General features: G+C 55.4%; 8 protein-coding genes across 8 annotated transcripts; 5 read left to right on the top strand and 3 right to left on the bottom strand.

Moving 5' to 3' along the window:
- Positions 1-1,116: 1,116 nt before the first annotated feature.
- On the bottom strand, positions 1,117-2,515 carry BO70DRAFT_360702 (phosphotransferase family protein). The gene is made up of 3 exons (XM_025542852.1): positions 2,283-2,515; positions 1,941-2,236; positions 1,117-1,865 (listed from the first exon to the last, which is right to left on the bottom strand). Exons 1-3 carry the CDS (start codon positions 2,379-2,381, stop codon positions 1,166-1,168), a joined length of 1,095 nt encoding a protein of 364 aa, XP_025401204.1. The 5' UTR covers positions 2,382-2,515; the 3' UTR covers positions 1,117-1,165.
- Positions 2,516-2,704: 189 nt separating this feature from the next.
- BO70DRAFT_360701 (dUTP diphosphatase) lies at positions 2,705-4,009 on the top strand. Its single transcript, XM_025542851.1, has 3 exons — positions 2,705-3,234; positions 3,356-3,528; positions 3,683-4,009. The coding sequence occupies exons 1-3, from the start codon at positions 2,796-2,798 to the stop codon at positions 3,764-3,766; spliced, it is 696 nt and encodes a 231-aa protein (XP_025401203.1). The 5' UTR covers positions 2,705-2,795; the 3' UTR covers positions 3,767-4,009.
- Positions 4,010-4,088: 79 nt separating this feature from the next.
- BO70DRAFT_311989 (pyridoxal kinase) lies at positions 4,089-6,061 on the bottom strand. Its single transcript, XM_025540203.1, has 6 exons — positions 5,668-6,061; positions 5,597-5,607; positions 5,445-5,524; positions 5,181-5,393; positions 4,992-5,109; positions 4,089-4,900 (listed from the first exon to the last, which is right to left on the bottom strand). The coding sequence occupies exons 1-6, from the start codon at positions 5,719-5,721 to the stop codon at positions 4,279-4,281; spliced, it is 1,098 nt and encodes a 365-aa protein (XP_025401202.1). The 5' UTR covers positions 5,722-6,061; the 3' UTR covers positions 4,089-4,278.
- A 686-nt stretch (positions 6,062-6,747) lies between these two features.
- On the top strand, positions 6,748-7,389 carry BO70DRAFT_255839 (uncharacterized protein; the record flags this gene model as incomplete). The annotated part of the gene is made up of 1 exon (XM_025538849.1): positions 6,748-7,389. A coding segment is annotated over one exon (642 nt), but the record flags the coding sequence as incomplete, so codon positions are not given.
- Positions 7,390-8,025: 636 nt separating this feature from the next.
- On the top strand, positions 8,026-9,507 carry BO70DRAFT_333682 (putative calmodulin). The gene is made up of 3 exons (XM_025540985.1): positions 8,026-8,164; positions 8,219-8,693; positions 8,756-9,507. Exons 1-3 carry the CDS (start codon positions 8,162-8,164, stop codon positions 9,160-9,162), a joined length of 885 nt encoding a protein of 294 aa, XP_025401200.1. The 5' UTR covers positions 8,026-8,161; the 3' UTR covers positions 9,163-9,507.
- A 442-nt stretch (positions 9,508-9,949) lies between these two features.
- BO70DRAFT_351524 (mitotic check point protein) lies at positions 9,950-11,686 on the top strand (the record flags this gene model as incomplete). Its single annotated transcript, XM_025541745.1, has 3 exons — positions 9,950-10,423; positions 10,486-11,273; positions 11,563-11,686. 3 exons carry the CDS (start codon positions 9,950-9,952, stop codon positions 11,684-11,686), a joined length of 1,386 nt encoding a protein of 461 aa, XP_025401199.1.
- Positions 11,687-13,944: 2,258 nt separating this feature from the next.
- Positions 13,945-15,223, bottom strand: BO70DRAFT_261525 (uncharacterized protein; the record flags this gene model as incomplete). Its single annotated transcript, XM_025538923.1, has 4 exons — positions 13,945-14,605; positions 14,667-14,859; positions 14,928-15,084; positions 15,143-15,223. Coding segments are annotated over 4 exons (1,092 nt in total), but the record flags the coding sequence as incomplete, so codon positions are not given.
- On the top strand, positions 15,198-15,937 carry BO70DRAFT_360695 (uncharacterized protein). Its single transcript, XM_025542850.1, has one exon. The coding sequence runs from the start codon at positions 15,232-15,234 to the stop codon at positions 15,736-15,738; it is 507 nt and encodes a 168-aa protein (XP_025401197.1). The 5' UTR covers positions 15,198-15,231; the 3' UTR covers positions 15,739-15,937.
- Positions 15,938-17,827: the final 1,890 nt, after the last annotated feature.

The following is a 17,827-nucleotide window of genomic DNA, read 5'->3' as shown; positions in this document are numbered from 1 at the left end:
GCAGGGATTCTTTGAGATCGGGCGTAGGGGGCCTACAGATGGAGCAAATTACTCGAGATAGCATCCGAAAGAGCCTAAGAGGGTGCGGATCTAGTGAGGGTGGTTCTATCTAGATAGTATCGAGCCGGCTAGCATCGCAAGGGCCACTGTTCCAGGCACATGGGGGTCCATCATTGCTGAGGAGTATGATCTGAGAAGAAAATAGAATCCTTCAACTGAAGGAAAGCGTCGGGGATTCCGAGCCGGAGGTTCCACTGCCGCCACTGACGTCGGTTGGGATGGAGATCCTGCGGCGGTTCCCACTGTCAGGACTCTCGGAGAGTCGGAGCATCGGGGAGGAGAGGGGCGGGGGGGGGGGGGGCAGGGGGAGAGAGACGGAAGCAATAATAGTCCAATCTATCGTGGAAGTTAACGGAGATACCATAGATAGCTAGGCGACTCGGACATTAGGCAGGTAGGTAGGTGGATGTCTCCCAGTTTAGCCCGACTAAGGCTGAGAACCAAGGAAATGCAGCCCGTGAGCCGCACCCAATTAAGTGCCGCAAGTCCGATTTGTGGTTGGGGCTGCGTGCTGACTGACTCTGCGTTGGTCGCCCGTTACTGGCCCCGATCCTCCCTGCCTAGCGCAGATACGAGGCTCCAGCGTCATAACCACCATCACCCCCATCATCCTCATCACCACCCTCAATCACCCCACTGCATATGTACGCCGCTGCATCTGAGCAAGCCGTGCGCTGTTCTCCCCCCCCCCCCCCCCCCGGCTAGTCTCTGCCAGCTAGCAGGCTGACTGGCGCTTGGACATTCATTTGTCGTCCACTCTTTGTGCAAAGGATGGAGTCAATGTTGTTGTGCGCATAAGGCCACTTCCTCCCCCCCCCCCCCCCACCCCCCCTGCCATGCCACCCTGCGGCGTAGTACAAGGGTACATACTTAGGGTGGAAAGGAGAGATGATGAGCCCACACCAGGATTCTCAACCTGGTACTATTGGCTCCTTCCCGGAGTTTCCGATAATATTCATTGCCAACGATGGATCTGGCTTACCATATATACATGAGTGGCCAAGCAACCATGAACTATAATATAAGTCTTAGTACTCCACTTCAGGTTGTTGGCCCCCCCCTCCCCCCCCCGGCGGACATGAACTCTCTTAAGAGGCGCAACTATCTACAACTTGCTATTCCGCTGCATCTGCGCCTGTACCAGTTTCACTCGTTCCCATGCCTCCAGCGCGAACGGATTAGTATTCCGGGCATATTCCACCGCACGGGCACTACTGGCCTGCCTCAGCGCATAGCGCGCCTTGATGCCGTGCATGATCACTGAGCTCCTCCAGGAAAAGAATGCATCACCCCACGGTATCTCCCCGGTGGGGTCGTATCCGGACACCTCGCGGTACCAGCGGATACAGTCCGCGCGAGTGGGCAGGCCAGGAACCAGGTTCGGCCTGAACGAATCCTTCTTGTGGTCCACCGAGTCCAGGAAGTAGGGGCTAGTGAGGTTGCAAAAGTCGGAGAGCGGATGACCCACCGTGGCCATCTCCCAGTCCAAGATCCCAATGACTCGAGGCTCTGATTTGTGAAATATCATATTATCAATCTTATAGTCTCCGTGCACGAGCGTGCCCCGATCCTGCGGCTGCGTCGCCTTGTCGGCAAAGAAGCGCACCATGTCCATAAAACGGGGCAGCTCCCCGACGGGCTCCCTAGTCTCCACATCCACGGCTCGAGCCTGCGCCTGGGCAACTGCTGTGAAGGTGGCGATCTGTCGATCATAGTAGCCCGTCGGTTTTCCGAACGCCTCCAATCCGACCACTTTGGGAACCACCCGATGGAACTTGGCTAACGTCCGGACCGCATCCTGCCATCTGCGTGGTGATTAGCTCCGCGGTAAATTGCTGCGGCGACTGACGGGCTGGGATCTGGGCCAAGGGATGACGTACAGCGCCGTTCTCTCCGCCGGGTCGACTCCCGGCATGGCAGGATCAGTAAAGTGGCGCCCGTCCAGGAACTCCATGATATAGAAGGGAGTTCCGATAACACTGCTGTCTTCGCAGAGACAGTATGTCTCGGGGACGGGTACGTCAGTCTGCCCCAGGGCGTGGATGATCTTGTACTCGCGCTCGACCTTGTGAGCCGTCTTGGAGAGTAGCTTGCCCGGAGGCTTTTTCCGTAGGACATAGTGATTGCCATCCGCAGTGGTAAGCTGGTAGGTCGGGTTGGATTGGCCAAAACCAAACTGCCGCATGTGAGCTTGATACAGAATCGGGGTCTATCAACCGTACCTGCTTCACTTGCACGGGGGTCTTGATCACCGGCACATTGTGGTCGAGGTAGCGTTCCAGGGAGGGAACGTCGATGGGTTGGCGTACTTCACCCGCCATCGGTTAGGTTGTGTGGCCCGTGGGACGTGCAAATTCTATATCAAACAACGTTTGGCGTATGTTCCTGGAAGGGACTGGACGAGAGTTGTTGTAGAGCAGTGGGAAAGGGCATGTTGGAGACAGACCGACCGTCCGGGGGGGGCGGTTAGTCCGACAGAGAGGAGACGGAGAGATACCCCAGCCACAGCCACGGACCGCGGCTAACACCGCATTCCACTCCCCCCTGCGGGTTGCGGGGGGGGGGGGGGGGGCCTCGGCTTCGTTGGCGGCTTGGGCGGCGATCCCTTAGTCATTGCTGAGTCATTTCACTGCAAACACCTCAACCAGCTCAAACGAGACAAACCCGCCCAGCAAACCCAAACCCCATTAACGCGCCTCGCGTCTCACCGCCAGACGCGTTCCACGCAATCGACCATGAAGGGCCTCGCCCTCGCATATTGTCGAACCCATCGACACACCGCATTTCCCCTCAACAGAAGATCTCTATTCTCTCCATCTCTCCTACTCACCTACCCTAACAAGATCATGACCAAGGAGACCACTCCTCCCATCGAATCTACCACCACCACCACCACCACCACTCACGAACCCCCCTCCCTCCCGGCCTCCCCGCTCGCCAAACGCACCAAGCCCTCCACCACCACCACCGAAGAACAACCCCCCAAAATGGGCTCCAACGACAGCACCCCCTCCCTGCTGGTGAAGAAGCTCACCGAGTCCGGCCGTGCCCCGACCCGGGGCTCCGCCTTCGCGGCCGGCTACGACGTCTACAGCTCCAAGGACACCGTCATCCCAGCGAAGGGCAAGGCGCTTGTGGACACGGGAATCGCCATCGCCGTGCCCGTGGGAACCTGTACGTCCCCAACCCATCATCCACCCTCCCAATATAGAGCAAGAAGAACGGGGAATGAGAGAAACAAACAGAAAGAGAAAGATGGACAACAACTAACATACCTGTGATCTGATAATGATAGACGGCCGCATCGCGCCCCGCAGCGGCCTCGCCTCGAAACACTTCATCGACACCGGAGCCGGTGTCATCGACGCTGATTACCGTGGTGAGGTGAAGGTTTTGCTGTTTAACTTCTCCGATGTGGATTTCACGATCAAGGAGGGTGATCGGATTGCGCAGTTGGTGCTGGAGCGGGTAGGTTCACTTTTTTCCCCCCCTATCTATTACGGGTTTCTTGCTTTGATTCACTTTGCTTGCTTTGAGAGAACTCACTATCCCACACACACACACACACACACACACACACACACACACAAGTCTGTGGATAAAAAACTAACGCAAGAGACAGATCTACACCCCCGAAGTGATGGTCGTCGAGGAGCTGGAGGAGAGTGTCCGTGGCGCTGGCGGTTTCGGCAGCACGGGAAACTAAATTCTATCTAACCCAACCTAACTGGATTATATGATTTTCTGGGATGGGATGAAACGGAGTGAAGAAACAAAAAGGGTACTAGATTTGGATGGATGGATGGATGGATGGATGGCGCAGGATTACAAAAGACACATAGGCATAAGTGCATCGTCATGGGTTATGGGTCACTGGATGATGGTTTCTCTCATGATGCATGCTTGCATGATATATAACGGAAATACCTAGGAAGGAATAGGAATTGATATGATATGATATGATACTAATGGACTGGATCCGTATTTTCTTTTTTCTTGATATCTAAGTTTTAGTGGGATTTAACGGGGCTAGATAGATGGATGACTAACCAATGCTATTTAGAGGCTTGCAATCGATCTATATCTTTCGCTATATCTATACCGAGTAAAAAACACACAGACAGCCCGAGAGACAATCATAAGAAAGAAAGAAGAGGAGGAGGAGGAGGAGGAAGAGAAGGGAAGGGAAGGGAAGGGAGAGAAAGACCAGCGAAACTACTACACGGGCAAATCCTCACTCCTCCACTCAGTCGCCTGAAACTCCACCTCAGGCTGTCTCAACAGCCCCCCATACCTGACAACCCGCACCTCGGCAGCCTTGCTCTCCCTGAGATGTTCGCTCTTCTTCCTCTCCGCCGAATCCTCTCCATCCACCCCATCCACCCCATCCACCACCGGCTTACCACTCTTCATCTCCCGATCCCTCACCTCCAACGTCCTCTCCAAAACCGAATGCATACTCGCAAGCACCTTCACCGTGGACCGTGCCAACGGCAACTCTGTCGCGGGCACCTCATCCGGCGACACCCAGGACTTGGTATTCCGTAGCTGCGGGTCCGGGTCCGTGAAGACGGCCTCGCGGAGACGCGCGACGGTCAGCGCGGCGAACATGTCGCCCGTGCCGCTGAAGTAGCAGTCCAGGGCGGGGACGTCGACGCGGAAGAGCCGCGCGGAGCCGTCGGAGCGGGTCGTCGAGCCGATGATGGTGAGCGTGTTGGGCGTTAGGGTGGGGAGGGACACGGAGGTGATGATTACGTGCGGGATCTTGTAGGTGTTGTGGATGGCGGTTATGGCGCTGGCGAGGGTCGAGAGGCTGGTGATTTTGGTGTTGGAGAGGACTCTGAGGAGTTGGTTAGTTATGTTTGTCTGATTGTTTGGGGGTTGTTGAAAGGAAAGGGAAAGGGGAAGAGAAAAGGGGAGGGGGGACGCACTCGGCTTCGAATTGGTTGGGGAGGATGAGGTCCGCGTGGCGGATGATGTTCTTGTAGGCGGGCACGACGTCGTCGTTGACGTAGAGACGGCCTTGGTCGCCCATTACGGGGTCGAGGACTGGGCTTGTTTGTTAGCTTGAGAGGCGGGGAGGGGGTGGGTTGAGGATCTGCCGAGTAGGATAGGCTCACCCCAGAAGAAAGACCCCGGGTTCTTCTCAGCTTTACGCTGCAGGTCCATGCCAATGGCCCCGACGGCTTCGACGGCCGCCGCGCTGGGAGCATAGCCGGACAGCATGACGTCGAAGTCGGTCAGGTTGCTCTGGGTCAGACCCTCATAGAGCGCGGTGATCTCCTCGGCCGTGGCCCGGGTGCCCTTGAATTGGCGGTAGCCCGTGTGGTTGCCTGGGAGGATAGTTAGTGGTGGGTTGATTCAGACTCAGGAGGGATGCTGACTGAAGTGGACGGTGTTCAAGGCGGCGACGTCACAGCCCAGGAGCTGCATGACCAAGCTGGCCATCTTGTTGCCCACATATCTGATCGATCAGTCTCCAGAGGAACCGTGGGATAGGAGAAAGAGGATCAAGGTGATCAGGTCTGACACATACCCGTACACAACCTGTCCCAGTCAGCGGTGAGCCTTTGGCGGGGGCATTGGAGGGGGGGGGGGTATTCGTACATGGCTGGCGACGGCCAGGACCCGAGTTTCGGGAACGAGAAGATCAGTGGACATGGCGAAATTAAGGGGAGGTGGTTAAGGAGAGGAGAGGAGAGAAGAAGTGAGGAACTGGGATCCAGAATTCTGGATTGATAATGGATTTGAGTCCGTCCATCGCTGGGTCGGCGATAGGCGAGGTGGAGGACGTGGGCCGCGGCCGTGATTGGCCCGTGGGGCCGGCGGGCACCGTGCAGGTCGTTCGGTTGTACTTTTGTACTGTTGTTCTGTTGTCCTGTTGTACAACTCCAGATTCCAGACCACAAACAGGACGAGTCAAAGGCCTGCCTTTGTTGCCCACATTTTTCGCCCAGAGCTAACTTCATTATACTACGCCTTCGTACCTCGCTAACCATCGCATCCCCCTGCACGTACATCCCCATCCCTACCCCGACCACAAGCAAGGCCCTCCAGACAGCCCAATCACATGCCCCGCTAAGAATAACCCGGGGGTCCAGACGCTTCGATTGGGGCCTGAGCCGTGCGGCGCCGGCGTCCAGGGCCTTTGCACTCCTTGGACTGGTTAACGGCCTTTATTATACCTCCTTCAGCGTACAACCACGGCACTACGCCCTGACTAGGCCCCGTTGGCGGCCGCCATGGCATGTCATGCCCCTGATCCGGTTCTGCTGCCTCCTCTCGTATTGTCTTGAGTTAGTTAAAGGCTTAAAGCCTTAAAGCTGCAGCCTCTCCCTCGTCCTGCAACCCCGTCTCGTTGCCTGAATCCCCCTGTCCCTGCCACCTGCCACCTGCCCTGGGACCAGCCAGCCATCCATCCATTGAGATCATGCTGTGTCGATAACACCACACTCTCTTGCTCTTTTGTGTCCTTCTTTCTCTTGTTTGCCCGTCCAACACATTCTCTACCACCCCCCCGGGACCGTCACTCGTTCCATGGACTGCCACCCGTCGCGGCGCATCCGCGCCATCAACGATGTCTCGTGCTCCAAGGACAACAACAGCAGCGGCGGCAGCAGCAGCGATCTAGACCCTCCCAACATCCTCCTGCACCCCCGTGACACCATTGCTACAGCATCATCATCAACAACATCCACCTTCCCCACAGCCTTCGATACCAGCCTAACCAACAACTTCACCAGCACGACCTGCTCCCCCTTCATCCACTCCCTCCTCCAAAACACTACCCTCACATCCTGCCACGCCATTTCCCTCCTCCTCCGAAACAGCGACTCCTTCTTCCACGCGCTCACCTCCGCCGCCGCCACCTCCTCGATCCTAGACACCGCCTGCGACGCCAATATAACAAGCTGCAGCGCCGCGCTCTCCTCACTGGCTATCGCCCTGCGCCAGCCCTCTGCCTGCGGAAAGGATTACGACGCAGGCAATCAGCTCGTTGTCGACGCCTATACCGACCTAATCACCTACGAGCCCATCTACCGCGCCACCTGTCTGCAGTCACCCACCACCAAGGATTACTGTTTCGTGGATGCGGTCACGAATACGTCGAACCCTGTAAACTATGATGTGTATTTCATGCCGTTTGGGAGTGGGATAACCACCGCGCCGTGGCCGACGTGTAATCTGTGTTTGGAGGCTACATTGGCGGTGTATGCCCAGTGGGCGAAGGTAGAGGGACAGCCGCTTGTACAGGATTATTTGCCTACTGCGGAGGCGATCAATGGGGTTTGTGGGGCCGGGTTTGCGGATGTCAATATTACGGTGGGCGTGGAGAAGGGGTTAGGGGTCGTGGAGTCGAGGGGGGTGGTTGGGGTGGATCAGGGATGGGGGTTGCGTTGGGTGGGTGGATGGTGGTGATGGTTGTTGTGATGGGGTGGTTTTAGATCTGAGTAGGAGGTGGGATCACGGTTATGGATGACGACAGCGTCATCATCGACTGCCATGACCTCCATGCACGACTGGGCTGAGTGTGAGGACAAGCGAGGTGTTGACACGAGGAGGATTTGAGTCAATTGGACTGGCTTGGAAGTAGGAGAAGCAGTTTTTCAACAATAACAACAATGATAATAATAATAAATAATAATAATGATGATGATGAAAGGAATTTGTCTTGAATCTTCTGATGGGGGTGGGTTGGTGGTGGAGGAAATGCAGGAAGCGAGCAAGTACTCACTCAGTAGATATCTACCTTGAGGGTTACTATTTGCTAACCAATGCCGCTAGTCTGGATGCGGATAGTCAGTAAATTCCTTTTTGATGCCTTGCGGCCTGACTGCTCCCTGCCCCGCACGTGCGCGCCCGGTGCCGGGCCGACTCGACGCCGAGCCTTGTTTGTTTGGCTGCTTTTCTCTTCTGGGAAGTATGATGTCCGCTCGGTCCCCATCCATCCATCTAGATCGTCGTCGCTGAGACCCCGACGCTCTCCCGCTGGCTCTTGATGCTATCCTATCCACTGCTGCTCCTTCCTGGCTCAGCAACTACACATAATATCCTGTACGTACGGTGACCGCCCAGATCTACCGTTCCACCACCAGCTATCATGGTACGTGCTTGGTCTTTCTCCTCCACCTAACTCCGCTCACCGCCGCATCTCCAGGTCACTTCCAACGCCCCCTTCAGGCCGTCGCCCTTATCGTTCGGCTCCCCGCGAGCGTCTCCCTTTCGCCGTCCATCCACCCCCAATTCTCCTCCACAAGGTCGCCCCAGCACCCCCGGCAGCTCCCCCGGTCGAGGATACACCCCGGTCCAATCCCCGAGCAAACTGAAGGAATCATACACCGTCGAAGAAAATGACGCCGCCTCACCCACGAGCAAGAGCAGAAGTCCCATCGCACAGCCTCGATTCACCCGCGAGGCACCCCCATCCCCGACCAGAGGAGCCAACTCTCCCGAGACGTCCTCATCGCTGATGGAAGCCAGGGCCGCCAACATGATGGCGGCCACGTCCGATGCAGCGGCCAAACTATCCCCCGCACAGCTGCGGGAGATCCGAGAGGCCTTCCAGGTCCTTGACCGGGACAACGATGGGTTGGTGGACAAGGGCGACGTCAGTGACGTTCTGGTGAACGTGGGTAGGTGATCGGAACGTTTCCTACGAGTGTGGATGATAGTCTGACAAGCGTTGCTCGGCTAGGCCAAGACCCTTCGGCCATCTCGAGATTCTTCCCGCTCGGGGGACCCCAAACGATCAACTTCCCTACGTTTCTCAATACACTATCCCAGCTCCTGGCTCCACTGTCCTCGCGCCAAGAGCTCATGAATGCCCTGGCGGCCTTTGACGAGGACGACAGCGGGCAGATCGACGTCGACGAGCTGCGCGACGCCCTGCTACACACGGCGCCAGAAGAGGGAGACCGTCCGCTGAGCGATCGGGAGATCAATGAAGTGCTGAGTGGATTTACGGGACGCAGGGCATTTGGAGGGAAAGACGGGCGGGGGGCTGGGGGAGGGAAGAGGGGGGAGGTGTTCCGATACCAGGACTTTGTGGGTGGCATCATGGGAGGCACGGAGACGGGGCAAGCGACCCGACGCGATGCTTGATCCGTGATGGCGTAATAATGGCGAGATCGATAGATAGATAAATAGTATGAGACGGTAGCGTAGGCGGTGGGGGGGAAGGGAATGGTTTGTTTTAGTGTCGGATGGCGTTCGGATTAATGAGGCATAGATAGGCATCCGACCAGGCTCTGGTAGTCGGGGATTGGGAATATGACTTCAATGGCTGATTCAAGGACTTGAATGACAGGCGTGGGTGTCAACTGTCAGGCTACGGGAACAGACAGGCCACGATGCGAATAAGGTTGGGGGGGCGACTCGTGCCCGACCTTCGGTGGTCCGGCCACTGTCAGTCCATGAATGTTGATATGGACAAGCCGTCAATCTATCTATCAATCTAGACTGGAACTAAATCCACTGCTAACATTCTTTCCCATGGCAACTGGCGGTGCTCGCGTCGCGCGTGTCCCCGCATTCATGCCGTCGGCAAAAAAAAGCCCGCCATCAGATTAACTTCAACTGGCCGGCGGACTAACTCGTAGTGGTCTCACGCCCTGCAAAAGAAATTCCCAAGAACATTTCCAGCTCCATCCGTCCTGCATTCTCTCTCCACTTCCACTTCCTCTTCCTCCTCCTCCATCGCCAGCCCCCCTCCCCCTGCATCATCATCCTGGTCCTCTTTGATCCCCCCCCCAAACACACATCTTACCCTCATCTAGGACCAGGAAGATGGTTTTGTTTCGGTGCCGGATGCAGACCCAATCCTTGCTGATCCAATAGATCGTCGTCCTCCTCCTCATCCTCCTGCCTGCAGGACGCCAGCCCACCCAGCATGTCTCCCTCCTCCGTTTCCTCCTCCCACTCTCTCTCCCAACGACCAACTCAGGCCCAGCTCAATCTCGCCGCTCTGGCGCGCTCCCCATCACCGCGGACCATGCGAGGCTTGCGCAAGATCCAGTCCCATCAAGTCCTCTCGGCTCACCCGCCTTCCTCAGCTCATCCCGCGACGGGGCGCTTATCCGCCGGTGCCCAGGAGCTCGCCCAGCCACCTCAGTTGGACTCGCCCGTGCGACTGCGCACGCATCGCCGGGCGCGCTCCAACAGCGATGCCTCCTCCCGCGAGATCCCGGCCATAGCGACGCAAAAGCGATCGGGGAGGAAAACCGGCTCTGGGTTTGGGGTCAAGCGGTCCCTCTTGGAGTGTCTGCTGCGGGACGGTCCGCACCAGGGCAACCTTCAGGAGGGACTTGAGGAGCTGCGGTACCTGGTTCTGTCGACGAGAGTCGAGGCCGACGTCGATGGCATGGTACGAAATCCCCGTCCCCCTATCCAGAGGAAACGGGGCTTCCACTAACAGCATTGCGCCAGTCCACATACCGAATCTACCTATGGCTCGTCCTTCTCGATGTCCCTCCCTTTCCTACAGACGAATACCTCGCGCTCATCCACCGAGGCCGCTCTCCTGGGTATACGAAAATTCGCAACGACACCTTCCGCACCCTAGCCACGGATCCCCTATTCAAGCGCCGCGTCACAGAAGCCAGCCTGATCCGCCTACTCAACGCCGTCGCATGGAAGATCCAGGACGCGAAGAATCAATACCGATCGCGGTCCCGGTCCCGTCCCTCCTCCCGCCTCCGCGAGATCGAGCTTCTGATCAATACGCCTCCGAGCATCGAAGAAGAGCCCTCCCCGGCCGGTACTACACCAAGTAGCGACGCCAGCTACCGAGACGATGGCAGCGGGATCACCAGCGACTCCGCGATCTACGTTCAAGGTATGAACGTACTCTGCGCCCCGTTTCTCTACGCCGCCCGCAGTGAGGTCGAGGCCTTCGCCCTCTTCCATTCATTTATCACCCGCGAATGCCCGGGCTACATCCGGGGCGCAATGGACGGGGTCCATCGGGGTCTGCGCCTGGTAGACCAGTGTTTGGAGATCGTCGAGCCCAAGCTTGCGGCCTATCTCTTTGACAAAGGCATGCAGGCGGAATTGTACGCGTTTCCGTCTGTGTTGACCCTGTGCGCATGCACGCCTCCCCTACCGGAGGTACTGCATCTATGGGACTTTTTGTTTGCATACGGCACACATCTGAACATCCTGTGCATTGTGGCGCAGCTGATCCGGATGAGGGATACGATTCTTGAAAGCCCAAGGTATGTGAAATCGCACCCCACCCCCTTTTCTTTTCTTTTTTTCCTTGAATTTTCCCCTCTCGCCTCATCCGAAGGAAAAAACAAGACAAAAAAAAAAAGAAAAGAAAAGAAAAGAAAACAAAGAAAAACAAAAGGCCCGAGACACGACGACAAATCACATTCCTCAGCCCCTGACACATCATTATGATATAATCTTTCGCCTCCCCTTCCCGCTATCCCCAAAGAAGAAACAAAAACACCGACAGAGAAAGATAGACAGACAGAAACACTGACTCTCGCCCGGCAACAGCCCCAACAAAATCCTCCGATCCTTCCCGCCGCTCGATGCCAAAGAGATCATCGCCCTGACAGTGCTTATCGTCCGCAAGATCCCCGAGCCGCTGTACGCCCAATTAATCGACCATGCCAAATAATGAGATCATTCCATGTTGTTTCCCTGCTGGGTGGCTGGCTAGTCAGCCCATTCAACCAGTTGCGGGCTTACTATCTTCGCTCCCATCCTATCGTCCTCCAGGATAACGATTGGCTAGCTGGTCGGGCGCCTAGCACGGAATACCTCACTTACCTTACGCCCTACCTAGTTACCTCCTTAACTTCTTTACGGACCACGCGCCAACGACACTAATCGATGGGGGAAACTTAACACCTATCCCTACCTCCCTACTAACCAAATACTTGCCTAACTACCTACCTACCTACCTACCTTAAGTTTCCCCTATTTATGCTGTACTTGTACCTTACCTCACCTTTCCTCTTCCTCTTCCGCTTTTCTTTTTTTTTTTTTCCGTTTTTATGTTGATATCGATGCGTTGACGAGACGCGTCTACCTAACCTACTCCCCATTCGGTATTTAGGGCGTTCTTCTTTTCTTCTTTTTTTTTTTTTTCACTTTCTCTTTTCCTTTTTCTGTTATGAAACCAAACTACCTAGGATCTTACATATCCTATCCGTGTATGTATGTATGTATTATTGATTGATATGAGAGCATGACCGAGTTTTGATGTGGATTGTGGATTGCGGGGGTTCAGCGGAGTGGAGTGGAGTGGAGTGCAGTGGTGTGGTGTGGGATGTGGATGGATATGGATGGATGGATGTGCATGTGCATGTGCATGTGCATAGTTGCGAGAGTGTGGAAGGAATGGGATGGAATGGAGTGGATTGAAATGGAGAGAGTGGAAAGAAAGCCTGATGTGATTGATTGATTGATGTGATTGATTGATGTGATTGATTGATGTGATTGATGTGATTGACCACGTTACCCATCTATCTAGATGAGACGAGACGCGATGAGACGAGACGAGACGAGACGAGATGACTCATGAGTGAATGATGAAATTGAATTACATTGCATTGCGCACCTTTTATTTATAGGTATCTACCATCTCCCTTGTTAATAGTAGTTCGGTAGGTAAGTGAGTGAGTGAGTGCGTGAGTGAGCACTATGGTAAGAGTAAGAGTAAGAGGTAGATGTAGATGTAGATGCTACTAGTAGTTTACTAGTACGTTGCCTTTTTTGCTCTGCTCTGCTCTGCTCTACTCTACATACCCTTCTCTACTCTACATACCCGCCACTCAACCTATATACCTATATACCTATATACCTATATACCTATATACCTATGTATCTAGACACCTATATACCTAGACACCTAGACACTTCAGCTTATCTTATATAGATAGATAGATAGATAGATAGATAGATAGATAGATAGATAGATAGATAGATAGCAGTATCAGCAAACATCAATCAATCATCTCACCAAACAAAGTAGATAGATCAGATCTATTTCAATCCCCCCCTTTTTACCTGTACCTGTACTCGATGATCCTATTCCCTGCCCTTTATATCCTACCCTTTACCCTTAACCCATTCCCCGATCCCCGATCCCGATACCCATTACCCAAGACGCCGGAAATGAAGAACTAATTCGTTGATAGCACAGCAGACACACACACACACACACACACACACACACACAAACACACACACACAAACACACATAAATAGAAGAAGAAAAAAACGGCAAAAGGAGAAAATGAGAAAACAGATGATGGAGAGAGAAATCGACACGCTATCCATACCAACCGATTAACTAACTAACCAACTAACCAAGTAAGCTTATATTCGGAAGCCACAGCCCCGAGTGCCTTGTCTTTCGCTTCAATGAGATAGGAAGAGGAGAGGAGAATAGATTGAGTGATTGTTTGGTGTTGATGAGATGGTGAAGGACTCTGTGGATTGATGGATTGATGGATTGATGAATAGATAGGTAGGTAAGTAGATGGTAAGTAGGTGGTAGGTAGATTGTGGGGAGATAGTGGATAGATGGTAGGTAGATGGTAGGTAGACGATGGGTATTGTAGATAGGTAGATAGTGATCTAGGTCTAGGCAGCCACGACTCTCCGTCCAACCCCGGACCCATTGATCACCAACGGCCCGCAGTGTTCGCTGGCCGTGGACGACGCGGAAGCCGGTGATGATGGTGATGATGTTTGCGCGCTGCTGTGGCTGTGGCTGTTTCGGTTGCTGTGGCTGTGGCTGTGACTGTGACTGGCGGATGGGTCGTAATTCACAATGACCGGGTGGTGGTAGACGTCAAGGGGAGGGTGAGCAGGAGCAGGAGCAGCAACAGGGGCAGGGGCGTGTGCGTCACGGGCGTGGCTGTACGCGAGATGAATGCTCCGGTCGATCTTGACGCGGATCTTCGCCCCCATGAAGAAGGCACCGTTGTAGAGGGCCACGACGCGTTTGGCTTCCTCGGCTGTGCGCAGCGTCAGCCGCGCAAACCCCTTGCAGCGGCCTGTGTCCGGGTCCACGGGCACCTCGGACTGCTCGACCGTGGCACCGCACTCCTGGACGAAGAGGCGGAAATTCAGCTCGCTGGTGGCGGGGCTCAGGTTCTGCACGAAGATCGTTCGTCGGGGGGAGGGTCGAGGACCACCCGGGCCACAGCCGCCGCCGCCGCCAGACTGGTAGATCTGATTGTGCGGTGCAAAGGCCGGGTTCTGGCTGTTGTAGCCGTAGTTGGACTTGCGGGGAAATTGGGCTCTGCGTCCGGGCCCTCGAAAGCCGCCATGCATCGGTGGTTCGGGGAATGGTTGCATGGTCGGGATGGAGTATGGGGGGAAGATGGGAATGGCGAAGGCGTCGCCGAATGTGTGGTGGCGGAGAGGAACGGGCGATGGCGGGATGCAAGAAATGGGTTGCTGCGTTATTGGGTCCGTGAAGATGGGCATGAAAGGCTGGTGAGGCATCCCCATGGGATTGATCATGGGGGCATATTCGGGGGTCTGAAATGCGGAGCCGTTAGGGCTCGTGGATAGGACGGGTCTAGGTATGGTCAGTCGGGGCCTGCCACACACCGCGCTTGCTCGTTCGCTCGTTGACTTACTCGGGTGAGACTGGCGAGGGAGGCACCGCCATGTTCTGCGCTACCCTCGGCGGAGTGGAGTATCCTGGTGCATAGTTGGGCGAGGCCATGTTGGGACTCTTCGTAGGCCCGGCAATCGGCCGAGTCGGTGAGCAAGTTCGCGCCAATGTGACCACCAGACTTTGGCCCTCCCAGCCGCTGGTCGATAGTTTGTCTGGAAGCCACCTGTCAGTGAGGGTCTGAATTGTCTGGCCTTTGCATCGGCCGGGCTCCGTTACGCACGATATGTCCGCCACGCTTCATCTTCGTTCTTCACGATGATCTGGCCCAGACCGGTTGGGAACCCATGCTGGTCATCATAGACCACTGCCTGCCGGATATGTAAGGCTGACTGACGGACCAGGTCCTTGAGCTCTTGCCAACGGCAGTGCGCCGGAATCTGCTTCCTCGGTCAGACATGCTGGGTTGTGAAGCTTGTCGGGCACACAGAGACCTACCCCCTGGAGGAACAGAACGAACTCCTCGTCTGACCTTCCGGATTTGGCCATCCGACCCTTTTCGCGCAGAGGCAAAGGCATGGTTGTAGATGTTATGGGAGAGGATCGAGGTACCAGATCCCCTAACTCGGAGGAGGCCGAGGTATAGATGGACCGTGTGCAGTCAAGAACTCGAGTCCTTCAGGAGACGGTTCGTTGAATCGGACGGAGGCGCCAGGGGAAAGGCTGGGGGCTCGGGATGGGAACCTGGAAGCCGGGTGGTAGATAAGTATGCCGTCGGATCTGACGATCTCACACCCGGGCACGGCCAGCGATGCCCAAGAGGGTGCTATGCTTACTGTCTAGTGCTCGGAGGCCTCGGTCGCGAGCCAAACAATTGGGTGCAGCCCGACGAAGCGAAGAGATCCACAGAGGATGGGAGCTGGAAGACCAGTCCTTCGCAGGGTTTTAAATCAGGGCGAGAGAACAACCGAGTGACGATCGACCGATTTCCGACATGGGAAGAGGCCCACCGATGGCGAAAGCGTTGGGGGGTTGACGCTGAAGCAGGAACAGTGCGATGTGAAACCGAAGGATACTCGCGCCAGGAAGAATAATGAAGGCCGGCGCCGTGAGGATAAGATGATTAGTGCAACAGGACCGGGAGGAGGCAGAGACAAAACCGACGGAAACCACCGACGCATCGGCTGACGAATGGAAAGGGGGGAAGGCAGTTCTGATGGAGGATGGATGGATCGCAGTGGAGAGATCGAAGCTGAGGATGATATGTCATGCATGATCAACTGTGAACTGTGATGGATAAAAAAAGATGGAGACTCACGACTGTGACCGTCAGTCCGGACGAGCACCGCCGGGGAAAATCAAGTCAAAACACCCGGCGAGACAGCCAGAAGAAGCAAATACACCAGGAGCCGAGAGATGGATGGAGTCGTTGTCTTGCCGGTGTGGTTGAGTCGAGACGAAGCATCAATATACCACCTGTCAGCCGTCGCCAGTCACCAGCCAGTCGACCGTCGCCTTCCCCTCCCTCCATCAATCAGAAGGCCCCTTCCGAACACCCTCAATCCCTCTCGTTCGAGTACGTCACTCTTGGCGGACAGGGTTACACCGCCAGATCTCAGGGCAGCCACAAAGACCCTGTCTGTCCCCGGGGGTCAGGTCAAAGAAGAAAAATGGAGGCGATGAAATGCATCGCATTGTGCCATTGCTCAGTACATACGGCGTAGTACATAACTAGTACTCCGTAGTGGTTCCCTCATTATACCGGAGCCCCGAGTTCATCGCCAGGGCAAAGGGCGACCAGCAGACGGTTTGTTCGGTTTCTTTCCCCTTGGTCGCCTTTGCTTTTTTTTTTTTTTTTTTTTTGCCTGGGCACCGGGCAAAAATAGATAACCTCAGCCCTGAGATGGGGGGGGGCAAAGGGCAAAGGGCAAAGGAGAGTGGATTGGAGTTACACAGGTGGACGTGTCTCATGTCTGCAGCCTCTCTCTCCCTTCAGGCGACCGACCAGCCTGCGAATCACCGTCCCTTCGTCGCCAGAGTACAAGACACACCGTCATCCGAGGATGCCGTGCAGCAGGAGCAGGAGCAGGAAAGAAAAGAATAAATGAAGATTAAAAAAAAAAAAGACAGACTTGCCCCTTGATTCGGGATCCGGGCCAGCCAGATCCGCCCGGGAAGATCCCTGGAGCCAGCTGCATGTGAGGCATCCATCGCCTTCGCCGTCGCTCAGGTCTCGGCCGGCCTCGGAGTAGATGGATTCTAGTCTGTCTACTCTCTACCTGTCCACTCCATGCATCGAACATCGCCACTCAGCTCCCCTCGGATACGTCCAGGGAAGGTCGCACGGCAGGTGGCTGGCGACACCAACAACGCCCGGGCGGCAGAGAAGAAGACAGACAGACAGACAGACAGACAGCACAGTCGGAGACTCGGAGATCTGGAATGGACATGGACGGGCCCAACCTAACCGAACCGCCCATGAATTAAGAAATGCTAGTCAGGCACTGAATTTAAACTGCCGAGATAAGCCGGCAGCCCTGGCAGCCCTGCCATCCCTCTCCCCATCCACGTTGACCCTATTGAGCTCGTGAGTCACCGACTCACCTACTACTTACTCTGTGATCTGTATTGTATTACGTCTCCAGTACGACAGGGCAGGACGACCCCAGACTCAAGACAGCTCCGCTTCAGAATCGATAGTCGGGCGATCGATCGATAGACCGACTAAGTACTCCGTAGACTCTTCCTCTTCCTCTAGAAGGTCATAATCCTGATGCAGGTGTCTCCAGGGCCCCTAATCACTACGCTAGAGGGGTTAGAGGCTGTCGTCCCCGCCGTTCATATTCCCGATCGATCATGGCCAGTCGCGGGGGAGGGGGGCGCGTGGACTGCCTACCTTTAAGCTTTGGTGGTGTCACGGTCGTACGAGGAGGTTAATGGCCCTGTACACCGTGCCTGGCCGTGCCTCTCTATTGCATACATACATACATACATACGTACCGGACAGGGACAGTACAGTAGTCCGCGGGCTATTGAACCCTCCCTACGACCTGTCAGTTGGGAGAGGGAGGCTGACATGCCAAACTCAGATTATCTTCCGCATGGACTGTGTCCTACTACTTACTCAGGAGGAGTTTGGTTCGGATGCCAATACGGACTATGGATACCCCACCCGACTGACTT

This window comes from Aspergillus heteromorphus (assembly GCF_003184545.1).
Source record: "Aspergillus heteromorphus CBS 117.55 chromosome Unknown BO70scaffold_7, whole genome shotgun sequence".
Classification (NCBI taxonomy): Eukaryota; Fungi; Ascomycota; class Eurotiomycetes; order Eurotiales; family Aspergillaceae; genus Aspergillus; species Aspergillus heteromorphus.
This window is presented reverse-complemented; position numbering and strand designations above follow the sequence as displayed.